This window comes from Mugil cephalus, chromosome 22, assembly GCF_022458985.1.
Source record: "Mugil cephalus isolate CIBA_MC_2020 chromosome 22, CIBA_Mcephalus_1.1, whole genome shotgun sequence".
In the NCBI taxonomy this organism is placed as follows: Eukaryota; Metazoa; Chordata; class Actinopteri; order Mugiliformes; family Mugilidae; genus Mugil; species Mugil cephalus.
Window position 1 is genome coordinate 18,082,329 of NC_061791.1, and position 14,129 is coordinate 18,096,457.

Below are 14,129 nucleotides of genomic sequence, written 5' to 3' on the forward strand. Positions count from 1 at the left end.
AGACAAAAGGAATGTATTTAGTTCACTTTATTTTCATTTAAACCAACACACATAATCAGAATGATTATCAATGTTCTGAGCACATTACACAAACACATGAAACACGTGAAACAGGCCACAAAAGTGGCACAGCGTGGTCCTAGAGATGTGGCTCTCAAAAGTGCCTTTGGGTTGGTGAGGTGATTCAGGGTCAGAGGTCAGGAGATGGTTTGACAGCAACTACAAGAACAGAGGCAAATCTTTAGTGCTCTAGCTGGGTTTGCTTATTTATGCAGAAAGGTTTGATTGAAAACACATAAGCAGATCACGTTTTTTTGTTTAAAGCAGCGTAATGAGACATTATGTTACCGCATATCGTGCAGGCAGCGCAGATTACCCGTAGGTGGCTTAAGCTAGCTACACGAAAGTTACCAGACACGGCTAGTTTTAACTCACAAATTAGATCGTTTTCATATTCTTGCGTTTAATGATTGAAACCATTCGAAATCATTGTTTTAATATGTAAACGATGTGCTTCATGTAAGCAACGTAAAGTATTAGCTCACAAAACAATAGCAGGACAGAGAGACAAGATACCTGTCCCGGAGAAAGGAAAGAAAAGCCGCTTTACGATTAGCACATACAGTCAATGCTTTACGACAGTGGGTGGAGCTGGGGACTGAGGTGGGTGGGGTCAGAGGTCAGGTTTCATGAACTAAGGAATGACATTTCTACAATAATAATAATATAAATAAAAACGATATTAAAATAATATCTTACGGCATTCAATAAAGGCGGACATTTCTAGCGATCCTGTATAAGAGACCGATATAACAAATAACCATTAATTTTTTTTCGAATCTCAAAGTGCCGAATCCTGCAGCAAAATTGACGTTACATTAAAAACCGAAATAAGACCATTACAAATCTAGTCTAAATGAAATAAAATCAAACCTCTTCATTGCGCAGTGTCACATTGACAGTCGTCCTCATAGCACGAAATAACTTCCAATTGAAATACATCAGTTTGAAATTCGTTTCGAGCGGCATGAAAATTTGAGAAATATCGGCAGGCACCAAACAATAGATTAATTTTCGTGACAGTTTCACATCCACTATGACACCGCTTCTTTATACAGGATCGCTAGAAATGTCCGCATTTATTGAATGCCGTCAGATGTTATTTTAATATCGTTTATATTTATATTATTATTATTGTAGAAATGTCATTCTTTAGTCCATGACCCCTGACCTCTGACCCCACCCACCTCCCTCCTCAGCTCCTCCCACTGTCGTAAAGCATTGACTGTATGTACTAGTCGTAAAGCGGCTTTTCTTTCCTTTCTCCGCTGAGTCCTCTCCAGGACAGGTAAGTTGTCTCTCTGTCCTGCTAGTGTTTTGTGAGCTAATACTTTACTTTGCCTTACTTTGAAGCACATCGTTTACATATTAAAGCAATGATTTCGAATGGTTTCAATCATTAAACGCAAGAATATGAAAACGATCTAATTTGTGAGTTAAAAATAGCCGTGTCTGGTATCTTTCGTCTAGCTAGCTTAAGCCACCTACGGGTAATCTGCGCTGCCTGCACGATATGCGGTAACATAATGGCTTATTAGGCTGCTTTAAACAAAAACACGTGATCTGCTTATGTGTTTTCAATCAAACCCTTCTGCATAAAAACAAACCCAGCTAGAGCACTAAAGATTTGCCTCTGTTCTTGTAGTTGCTGTCAAACCATCTCCTGACCTCTGACCCTGAATCACCTCACCAACCCAAAGGCACTTTTAAGAGCCACATCTCTAGGACCACGCCGTGCCACTTTTGTGGCCTGTTTCATGTGTTTCATGTGTTTGTGTAATGTGCTCAGAGCATTGATAATCATTCTGATTATGTGTGTTGGTTTAAATGAAAATAAAGTGAACTAAATGCATTTCTTTTGTCTTTACTGTCCAGGCTCTCATTTCATTGTGTCTCATATTTGTTTATAATAGTCTTATATCCACAACACCTCATTTGCACTAATTTACCTAAAGTTGACAAATAACACCCATGATATTAATATTGTGCATATGGGGTAAAGATGCCAGACTCAGGACTTAGTTCATTGCACCTAATAATTACTCATAGTAACTTATATCTGTTAATAATAGTGTCATATTCTTGTCACTTTACTTAGTGCTGACAAATAGCACTTATGATATTGCATAGCTGTTTATAACAGTGTGCTGTAGGGAGATGTATACATTATTATAACTTTATTACATATACTTATAACTCCAGATATAAAGCACTATAGGCGAAGTCAAAACTCATTACGCATCACTATACACATTTAGCAAAGCAAAGTAGTTATGATGCATCATAAAATGAACAAGGGACTAGGCAGATATTGACATATTTATAATGCACTATTCAGATTAAAATTATAATCATTCATAACCAGTTGTCATAATGCATCATGAAGTTGGTTATGACGACTTGTGAATATGTATAGATGTAATAATGACCATTATAATGCTTTATAGACACCTTATAAAACATTATGAGTGCATTCATAGGGCATTATAAATACAACCTTCATAGAAAGTGTTACCGACTTCTGAGTTGCCTCCCCCCATTGCATCGCTGGGTTGGCTGTCCTAAAGAATGAGAGGGTTTTCTCACACATAGCTGAAGTCTATCGGAACACAGGAGCGACAAGAAAAAGATTGTCTCGTGGTTATATGCCTCCTCCAGTAGGTGAAGGTGAAGTTTACTGCTATATCTGTTCAGGCTCATATAATATACGCAGCGATTCTGCAGACCTTTTAGATGTCGTCTTGAAGGGGTCTTTCAACCTTTTGTATATAAAATTCCATCACTTGATTCCATTTGAGTGAAGTGTCTTTAATGATTAGCATATGGATTCTTAAGTTGTGTGCAAATATGTGTTTTGTGAGGTCACAGTGAGCTTTGACCATTTTAATTCATTCATTGTTCTCTCTCTCTCAAATGGGTCTTTTTTTGCTAGCCCTTTGCCAAGTCTATCGATGAGTTTCTGAGTCACTTGGCAAACTGACAGATATCCTCTCTATTAGCAACTATAGCCATTCATGAATTGTCTATTTTACTGATTTTGAAATTTAGCCAATTTAGCTGCATACACTAAACATAGGCTACTTGAAACCACTAAAGGACTTTGAAATGTCGATAAAATTTGCTGAAGCCAGCATGAAATAAGTAGTGGAGTTATTTAAATGAGGCTAGTGTGGTCTGTTTTGTATTTGACATCTCTATCTGTGTTTTCACCCTTCATATTCACTAGAGGATCTGGCACACTGGTCAATGGGAAGTTCTGCCAAAAAAAAAAAAAAAGGAAGACGATGGAATGAAAACTAAATAATGAAGTCACTCTGACAGGAGTGTCCTTTTAAGGGAGTTTATTTTGATGTAGTGTACTCCATTTGTCGGTCCTTGAGGAGACAGCTTCCGCCTGTCATTGTTTCTTGCCCAATACTCCCGCTTTAGAAGAATAAAGACTCTGCTGAGATGTATGGGGGGAAAGTCAGTAAATGGACATATGTGTATGAAAAGCAACTAGCTATCTTGGAATGAAAACACAAAAATTCTTACTTTCTGGTTCATACAACTCACAATGTAGAGTGAAGACATTTGACTGTGGCATCAGCACACTCCCAAACCAACCTTCCCAGTTCTTCTCAGAGCTCAGTGATATATTTGACTCTCTGGAGAGCACTGGCCCTCTATATTCCATGTCTTCGCTTCCTCCCCCAGCTCCTCTCCTTGCTGAACAAGATTTAAACATTGGCCTATTTCACATGTTATTGCCACAGTGCACTCTGTAAATCATAGAGAATAGACAGAGACCTCATCAAACAATCCCGGAAGAAGAAGCTGCCGATCATAGGCTAAGTAGGGTCATAAATTAATGTGCGGGGCTCTTTTGGTGTTGGTGAAGAATTGTCAGAATTTTAGAGTATGACAAGTGGGATTGTCAGAGAGCATAAAAATGGCTTCTAGCAATTGGGAAAATAAAAGAGTGACCCTTGGCAGTTTCACTCAGCCTGAGGATTGTCTCACTTTCATATGCAACAGAGAAGCCGTAAGCCCTCACTTGATCGCCACAGTAAAATCACTCTTGGGTTCAAGATGGGTTTCACAAAGCAAATTTTTAATTTGTTTCATGACACATGATCTTCACCAGCAAATCTGAGAACTCATCTGCTGAGCTAACCCTAGCGCTGGACACCAGTATTGGACGTTGTACCAGAGTCTTGTCTGGTCAGCAGTTTAGCTGACTTTGCACTGGAGAACATTCTGTCTTCATAAAAGTTATTCAGATCTTCAACATTTAAATTCTGACCTGCTGCTCTAGGGGAGATTATCTCAAAAATGAGTAGGCTTTGTCTTCTGGGGACCATGCCTGTCTGTGAAAGTGTCTGCATGGTGTATAGTGGAGTACCGACTAACCAACTGATGCTAGGTCCACTTTTTTAAAATGTCCTCGGTCAATGTCCTATCAGGCCAAGAAAATGAAATAAGTGTGATGCTTAAAGAGGAACAAACAAACCGTTTCAAATTTAACTAATTTAACTAGCTCACTCTTCCCTGTCAATCAGTGGTACCTATGCAGCGAAGCCATATTTGCATATAAACTGCTCTGTGCTCAGCTGTAAGGCTCACAAGTAAAAACTTATGGTTGTTTTCTAGATACAACGGACTAGGTTAGACTAGTGACTAGCTAACGGGATGGTTACTATACGTTGGTGAGAGGAGCTAACCACGGAGTTAAGTTAGCGTGCTAAAGCTGTGTTAAACATGCTGCTGTTATTTTCAGTGTGTCTGTGTTAGTATGTGTGTTAACCCGACCTGTATGTTACCCGACAGCTGTTTAGCTGTAGTGGTGTTGTCATTTATATTTTAGTAAGTTTGTTACTTTCTATTTGTTGATGTATTTTATTTTTTAGTGCTCTAATGTGACTTGTGCTTTTATGGGTCTACCATATGGACTGATTCTGAGAGCCACACTTCTGTACTCTATCATGTTTCTCTGAGGAGAGGGGTGGGGGTACAGGACCTGGTGACTTTTTTTCTTGACACAATCATTGAGAATATTCAACCAACACATGTTTCATGAGAGAAACATATCAACTTGTGGAAGTGGGCATCTGATGTCACCTTTAGTGAAGTTACCAGAGATAATGACTGTTCGTGTCTGTACAATCCAACGGAAGTTATGCAAGGTGTCTTAATTAAAGTGCTGTTAAATTCATTATGTCCCTTCGGCCCGTGTCCCCTTCACAGATGGAATGAACTGCATGAACAAGGACCACGGCTGCGCCCACATCTGCAGAGAGGCGCCAGGCAAAGGCGGGGTGTCGTGCGAGTGCCGCCCTGGCTTTGAACTGGCCAAGAACCAGAAGGGCTGTACATGTATGTATCATATCTGACCCCCACACTGAAACACACACAGCAACAAGTACGTTTAGTCAAACTCATGTCAGCACCTCCCAGACGTTTGGAGACTTGAAATCCTGCATGCATATTTGCCTAGCGCTTTCTGTCATCCCTTAATCTTTAGTCAATTCACTTGTCACTTTATTTTATCATTCACATGACAGCAAGGTATTAACACTTTGTTTTATGGACTTGACTTTATAGCAGTTATGTACTGGTGTGATGAAGGATCTAAACTGTTCCTGTAATAAACATCTGTAATAGCAATGATGGACAAATTCCAGTAGGCCCTCAGTGGTAAAATATGAGGGTGGACATTTAATACCAAAATCAGTTAAGCGTTTCAGGCCAAGCCGAAGGTGCTGAAGGATTCAGTAGAGTGAATTCATGTGTCTAAATACCGTTTTGCAGTTCAATCGCTGTTTCTCACTCTTTGTGCCGAGTGCCTGGAGCCATGGAATTTAGGGCTGCTGTTCTTGAGGAGGAAAAATAATCTTTTAGTTACACTTTGTTTGGCAACACATCTTGTTCCCTTCTCAGACGGTCAGAGTGTAATGATTGTGAAAGCTTCTGAAAGGCTCTAATGTGTCCCCTGATGTGGTAATATTTCATTAGTAGCCAGGGACTCGGTGCTGGGCCGGCCTGTTGAGCGTAGCGGCACAGGGCGGTTGTAAACGTGTCTACGACGCTAACACACGACTCACATGCATTCTATCTTCCATCGCTTTTTTTCTCCCATGTCCAACCTTCCTCTCCGCTTCATCATTTCGATTTTTATCTCATGCAGTATCCAACATGTCACATGTTGAAGAATTACAACATAAAAATAAAATAAAAAAGGAATAATTATTAAAATTCTCGACATGCAATCACACATGCTTTCTTCTCTTGTAGAAATCTGACTGTTAGGCAAATTAGGATGACCTAAAACTGTAAAACAATCATTTCAACATGTTCCCAAAAACTGTTCCCAAAAAGCATAAATAAGTACTTAAGAACACCAAAAATGTTACTATAAAGCAACAAAGTTTGCACAAAAAGGAGGTTGGGGTGGACAGAAGGGTCAGCAAAACACAGAGGTATTTTGTTTCTTTCCTCACAATAGTAAACACGGCCAAAAACACTGCCAAACCTTAACCACATGATTATTCTCGTAACCACCTTCTCAGACCTGGGGTATTATTTAGTGACTAGTAATTTTATCCCACAATCTAAGTTGGTTTGGTGCCGAAGCCTAGGCAAAACTTAAGCATTGGGAGATTTTGTCCTGTCAACAAGGCATCAGGTGAGGAAATAGATGTAACATTCATTATTTTCTCTCTTTTGTAGCTCTCTCTCCATTTTATCTTCTTCGTCCTTTTTCTATTCTTGTTTTTTAACTGTTCCTTCTCTCTGTACATCCTTCATATTCACTCATTCTGCCTCCCTCCCATTTATGTTCCTCTTCATCTTGTTGTGACCAACTCCCCCCTTTCAGATTTCAGCATTATTTATGCCTCGTTTCTACTGCTTATTATAAATGTCCCTGTGTGAACCTGCTGTCTTCCCATATCATTACTGCAGATAAACAAAGCTCCCGAGCCTCTTGCTGCTCATTTTCTAATAAACACGATTAAGAAGAATTATCCTTGTGTGTTTCCTTCAGTGACATGTAACTACGGAAACGGCGGCTGCCAGCACACGTGTGATGACACGGACACAGGGCCGGTGTGCGGCTGCCACCAGAAGTACGCCCTGCACTCAGACAGCAAGACCTGCATCGGTGAGTGACCGCCATAGAGGTTCTCCAACTTCTGCACACATATGATCTGGCCGATCTGTGACGTCTGTTGTATGATAGAAGGCCTTCAACAGTTGTGTCGCAAGCATGACGTTGAAGAAAGGAAGTGACAAAATCGGGAAGTGGGCAAGTTGGGTTAACGTTGGGATTGCAACAATTAGTCGACTACCAATTTAGTCACTGACTAGTTTAGTAGTCGACGGGTCGTTAGCATCATCGCTTGTGTATCCCATGGCGTGTTTGGGAACATTTCATCGTACGCTATGCATAAACATTTGAAGCTATGCATAAACATTTGAAGAAGAAACACATTTTGAAACATTTAGATACACCTCAGTAAAATAGTTAGCTCCCACACTGGAAGCTAGTCTGTTATCTTAAATCTTAGTCTTAAGAGAAGGCAACAATATATTATTCCAGTGAAGGATCATGACACTATAAGGAGTCATGTTGTCAGACAGTTCTTTTGTTTAAAGAAAGTACATTTATTGCCACTTAAATAAGTGTAATAAACAAGAGTCATTGTTTTTTGTGCACTTCGTAGTCTGAATAGCCTGCTAGTCGTTACAGAAATCAATGACTAGTCAACTATTAAAATAGTCATTAGTTGCAGTCCTACGTTTACGTTTTTACGTTTGTAGGAAATGCACAGTAGATCTCGAATAAGCAGTGAAACGGCCTCAAAAAACTATACAAGTCCAGTTGCTCTTGTCTCAGGTTTTTTTGTTTGTTTGTTTGTTTTTTTGTTTTTTGATTTACTTGGTCCTGGATTACTGAGAACCTCCACAGACATTCAGCGGGAGTGTGCTACAAGATGATAATTCTTGCCGTTTTTCTCACGAGTAGACTATAAGTAAGTTGTTTGAGTTATGTGAATCATTTTTCCCTCCTCCATCCTGGCAAATAAATGTTTGTGCAGAGCCTGAAATCCATTTTTATCACCACATCTTTGCTCTTGTAGCCAGTTTATGGCAGCGCGTGTCTGCAACCTGTTGTATTTTGATTATATTGGCCCCGAGTCCATGGCAGTTAACACTGTAATAATAATTAGTATTTTGCACTCTCAAATTTAAAAATGGACTGCCATAATTAGTCATTTGTTCTCTCAAACTAATCACCATTAGCTTAATTTTATTCTTTAAAGTTAAGCCCTTCAGGTTGGTGTAGTTAGCTAAAGCTATAAGGTGTCCTGTCATTGCAAAACTTCTTCTTCTGTCTCTCTTGAATATCTGATGCTAAACTGAATGTTGTTTTAGACCCATTTGTTTGTTGGCTAGTTTATACTGGTAGTTACAAACTGTGTAATAAAGTACAAAATAAACAGTTGTGCGGTCATGCAGCATCCCTTGGATTTGGATGTGGATACGATACTGTATATTTAATCTTCTGGCTGTTGAACACATTGTTTTTATCTTTGTGAACAAATTGTGTCTATTCATTTGTTCTGTACTGTAATTTATTCATGTGAGTGAATAAATATTAAAAAGATGTGTAGCCTGTACTGAAGAGGAGTTAGCAGTAGGAACAAATGCTACGTCATGCACACATAGATCATTTAATTGGTAGATCCGGATGGAGAAAGGCAATGGCCTTTGAATTCGGGTTATACAAATAGAGGTATAAAGAGAAGAAAGGTCTCTGTCATTTTCTAAGAGATTCACTGTGTGTTTTGTCAGGAGCGAGGACAATATCCAAATCAGTTAGAGAAAACTTGCCAAAAATCCAGGATTTATTGGTATTATGAAAAGGAGGTTGATATCTGATAGCCAGCAATTCCTCAAATTTGGAAAAAGTTAAACATAACAAAATGTACCAAGACCACGCCACAATCTCATGTCTTATTTGGCTTTTTTTCACATATTCAGAGGTGATACAAACTCCAGAAAAGGTGTTCATAACGCTTCCTTTTGAGGCAGAAATCCCTGAGGCAGTCATCGCCAAAGTTCAGAGCTTTGAATCAGAATTAGGCTCAACTCCTCTGCTGCCAGACTCAAAGCATTTTCACACATATGCTGCGGACAGTGCCCTGAGAATCAGGTCAGGGGATAATCCGGAGAGGCCTTTTGTCGCATGTAGCAGAAAGCGGGAGACTGCCGGTGACGTTTTGTCACTGCTGGAGATTCTCTGTTTGATTTAGGTAAGAGGTGGAGTCTGAGTGGAGTGTGAGGTACATATAAGCGCACACAGACATGCTCATTGTGGATTCTCTAGATAATGACCTGCTATACTCACACATGGGCTCTGACGAACATTGCGCCGGGCTACAAACTAGACTAAGGGATCTGTGGAAGGGTTGAGTCGGATTAATGTTGGGAAATAGCTGTTCTGACATACGGCTCCTCCAGGTGATCCAGAAATCCTCAGAGCTGTGTTGCATGTGTGAAAACAGCTTTCTGGACTGGCAGCATGACAGGTCAACAGATCTAATGCCCAAATAAGGAACTGCTCGGGACGCCATGTGACTTTGCAAGTTCTGGTTAATTTGTAATTGGATGGTGTAAACCTTAATGAGCCAAATGAAAACAAAAAAACTAACAAAAAACAGTAAACTTTTCCATGTGGTTCAAACCAAAGAAAACAAAGCTAACTGCTGAGATTGTAACCACCTGCCCCACTGGAAGACACGTAAAGCTTTCTCTTCCTCTCAATGAAAGGGGAAATATCTCGGGATTCCGTCAACGCCGCTGAACGTGCACACGGACATGTGATCGTCTAATGTCATTTTGAAGTGCTGTCGTCACTGCTGTGTTCAAACACTGGAAAAAAAACACCTCCGTCTGTCTGCCCTCCTCTGTCTCTCTCTATCTCACCACTGGAGCCAGGCTGCTTCATAGCAGCGCCAGGTTTTGACTGCCACTAACCCTTTTTCTTTCCAGCTGCTTTGAAGAAAAGTGGAACGCTCCGTCAAGGAAGGCCACGAAAAGGAAGAACATGAGCGGGAACCCTCTTCTCCCTCTTTTCCCAATGTCTTGTGCTTTCTCTTTCTTTCTCTCTTGCTCTCTCTCTTTATATTTTGATGAGAGAAAGAACCTTTCTGTTTGGTCCGAGTGTCCCAGCTGCTCTACGGGCCTACCTTTAGTCCCTACCCACCCTTATACCTTGTCTATATGGCGCTGTCCCCCTGTTCCTTCCTCTTCCTCCTCCTCCTCCTCCTCCCACCTCCTCCTCCTGCTTTCTGGTGATAGCACCTGATTGCCTGTCTTGTCTGAGCATCCATGTTAAAACCAAATCAGGTGGAAATAAGCATTATTCCTCAGTGGAAAGAGTGCCTGTAGGTTGGGAGGGAGGGACAGGATCTGGGGCCTTGTGTTAGACTCTGCGGTTAAAATCGGACATCTCAATTGCAGCCTGATCTTAGGTAAAACTCCCACGAAAGCAAACCTAACCTCCTCCAGCACTTCTCACCAGCCCCCCATTCTCCACCTGCTCACAAGTCCCAAGCAAAAAGCGACCAAACGGAAACCCCTGCGGCACCGAAAAGACTCCCTTGCCTCACCTCCGCCCGTCAGCGGCCGCTCTTGCTGCGTTCACATTCATAGCGAGGCAGGGGCTTGCTCTGTTCACCCTCCTTCACTCTTATAACCTGCTCCTGCTGCATGCATCCACTCACAAGTGCCACACCATCCATTCGTCTGTCATTGCCTCTTTCACTAATCCGTCCGTCTGTTGTTCGTCTGCTTGCCCAGCTGCATGGGAGACTGCATTTGTATAGTTTCCTCTTTTTTTTCTTTTCTCTTTTTTTTCTTTCATTTCTCCCTTTTGAATTGAAGTACATTTTTTATTGTTGTTGTTGTTTTAGTGACCCAGGTCCTTCTGTTTTCTTCAAGTGCATTGATTTTTTTTTTTTTTTTTTTACCATTCTCCTCCCAGCTGTAATAGTGTAGAGTGGTTTAACTCTTCCCCCTCCTCGTCCTGTATAGGTCTGGCTCTCTAAAACAACTCCCCTCTCCGCGGGCCTCCGACCACCACTTAGTCCCATAGACTCTTTAGCAGTGAGTGGCCCGGGACTTCTCTCTTCCCACCCCTTCTCAACCTGTCTCACACATCCAGCCCTCGCACAGACGCTCACATTTTATCTCCCTCTATCGCCGGATTTCTTTTTTTTTTTTTTTCACACACTCAGGCAAGCAGATGCTCAAAAGCATGCACGCTGGTATGCGCGAGCCCCTTGATTCAACAATCACACGCATTCACACAGCCGCATTTCACCTCGCTCGGCACCAGAAAGCCTCCATTCATCCCAGAGTGTGCTTCAGAGAGTACTCCACTTTGTCCATCATGCGCCTGAGAGGAGGGAGAGAGGGAAAATGGTAGCAGGCCACGGCTGGGGAATGGAGGGGACGTTAATTGCACCCCATATCCACTCCCCCAACCCTATATAAGACTGAGTGAGTACATCAAAGACCTGTCCCTTTTGCGGCAAGTGGCGTCCATTCACAGAGAGATGCTCATTCAGGCCTTAATGACTCAGGCCCGATGAAAGGCTGCTGCGTCTCGCTCCCAGCCTCATCATCAGACCCGCCGTCCCCACCACCACAGCGCATGCATGTCACTTTAACAGCCATCTACGACCGCCGCCACCTTCCTCCATCCCCACCACCACCACCACCACCACCACCCCCAACCCCACTCCCTCCTCCTCTGCCCAGCTTTTGGGAATGTGGTTTTTCCAGCGTTGACTGTTAAAGCCACTTGTGATGTGTTCCATAGACAAACAGGCAACCAGCGCTGCCCCCAGACTTCCTCCTCCTGCTTTTTTATTTCCCTGCATGCCTTTCCTCCACTCCTCCTTCAAACCCCATTTCTCAGCGTGCGCAACCCTCCTTCCCTCATATACCTCTCCCATTGTGGGCCATGATGGGACTGATCCTGTCTCTTTTTTTGTCCTTCTCTCTCTTTCGCTCTCTCCTCTACTGTTTTTCTTTACCTCCCCTCCTCCTCCTCCTCCTCCTCCTCCTCAGCCATCCTGTTTTGAATCAATCCTCCAAACACCTCTCTCTCTGCTCCGTGATGTCTGTGTTGTCCTCCTTCACCACCCCGTCTCCTCCTTCTTGTCATCATTGCCTCCTCCCGTCTCCGTGCCCACGTTTAAGGCAGCCTGTCTTGAAATGCTGGGATGTCTGTCCTTTCCTCTTTCTCGCCTTCCTCCTCCATCCTAACGCAAGGGGATCATTGCTGACAAAGTGTGGCTGTTTGATATGGAAGGCAGACACATCCATCGGCGACAACAGCAACATCAACATCAGGATTAACCCCACCCCCACCACAAACACCCCTATCATTGTTAAAAACTCTTTTCATTTATCAATCCTGAACCTCCTGCCCTCCCCTTCCTAACTATTTGCCCACCTACCGCTTCATTTATTTTATTTTTTGTGAGCTACACACTGATCATTTTCATTTATTTTGTTTTGTTCTTTTGATTTGCTCTTGGGGGATTTATCATTTGTTTGGGGATTAACACTCTAACAGGGATTTTGGCACTTCTTCATCGCTTCTTGCTTCTTGGCTTTGGTTTTTTGCTCAAACGCCAAGAGGGGCTGAAGGTCTGGTCATTTGGGCTTCTCATTAACCTGCTGCTCACTGTTTGTCCCCTTGTCACTTGTGTTTTAGAGAAAGATGAGGCTGCAATTGAGAGCTCTGAGTTCAATGCCACGTCAGTAGCTGATGTGGACAAGCGGGTGAAACGGCGGCTACTTATGGGTAACTCTTTTCTTCCTCTTTCTATGTGTTGCCATGGCGCTTGTGCTTGTATCCCCGACTCTACTCCTCCTCGTTCCTCCTCGTTCTCTTCTCCCTGTCTTTTATTTTGTTTGAAAAAAAATTTGTAAACCTTTGGTGCCCACTGTGTCTACTCCCGCAGTCGCAGTTTTGTTGCAACTGTATGAAAACGGACTGAAAGAGGTCAATGCTTCTTTAAACCCTTTCTACCTAACTCCACCTACGACATTTCTGGACGACTCTGAGGTCTTCTTTGTGACTAACATTTACTTTCCCAGTTACTCCAAATGTTCTGTGGTCCATCGTCCTTACTCACTAAAAAAACACAAAAACTTGAAACTGTTGTAAACTCAATGTGCTCCACGTTTACAGAAGTGTTCCTTGAAAGTTATATTTGGCAAAAAAGCAACAGTCATGAGTCGTAGTAAAAGAAACCACTGAAACACCGTTGGGCACCTGGTCCTTTTTACCAGGTGAATCATCATTAGGTTTTGTGTTCACTGAAGGTTTGTTCACAAACACCCCAGAAGATAAATACCATCGAATGTGTCTTTTACAAATGCTTTAGATGAGTGCCTGTTCTTTTGGTGGGATCATTTTAAAATAAACTGAAATAGTTGTTGCTTTTGTTTCTGGAGCCTCCACAAAATATCCTCAGTTACTTCCAGACATCCTTGGAGCACATTCTTGGGACCACTGAGCAGCACTGACCCAATTTACTTGTGACTTCTTCTTTAGGTGTTCCAAAAATGCCAAGGATGAGGGTTCTTCTGCGTACTTAACTAGGTTGCTTACTTAAGTAGGTTTCTGAGGGACTACCTTGTGTCACCTACCCTTCTTGTCACTTTTCCTGTCACCCACCCGTCAAAATCAAAGTTCCGTCAAAGGCGTGCCTTTTTATAAAACGCCGCTTTCATTTTCTAATTTAATAATGTTCATTCTTTTACTTTATAAGACAGAGGTACAACTGAAACCCTCCTGGTATGCAGTATACACAGGTTTCCTTTCAGCAGGTTCTGGCCGTCTTGGCATGAAGACAGAATGGAAAACCTTTAGGAGCTTCCTCATCCCTCCCTGAACCTTTTCCTTTTCTCTCATTCCTCAGTTACCTTTTCACTGATTATTGTATTCCCCTTCACTGGCTAAACCCTGCTCCTGTTGTACCAGCATGTCTCTTGTCCTGATGGAG

At 42.1% G+C, this 14,129-nt stretch overlaps 1 protein-coding gene across 2 annotated transcripts in view; it reads left to right on the plus strand.

The window, feature by feature from the left end:
* The window catches only part of scube1 (signal peptide, CUB domain, EGF-like 1), a 110,347-nt gene that overhangs the window by 59,466 nt on the left and 36,752 nt on the right, over positions 1-14,129 (plus strand). The window contains exons 5-7 of one of the 2 annotated variants that reach the window (XM_047575473.1): positions 5,287-5,415; positions 7,085-7,201; positions 12,833-12,922. In XM_047575473.1, the coding sequence (XP_047431429.1) occupies positions 5,287-5,415; positions 7,085-7,201; positions 12,833-12,922 (336 nt within the window). The remainder of the gene's footprint in view (positions 1-5,286; positions 5,416-7,084; positions 7,202-12,832; positions 12,923-14,129) is intronic. The other variant, XM_047575474.1, reaches the window with a different exon arrangement.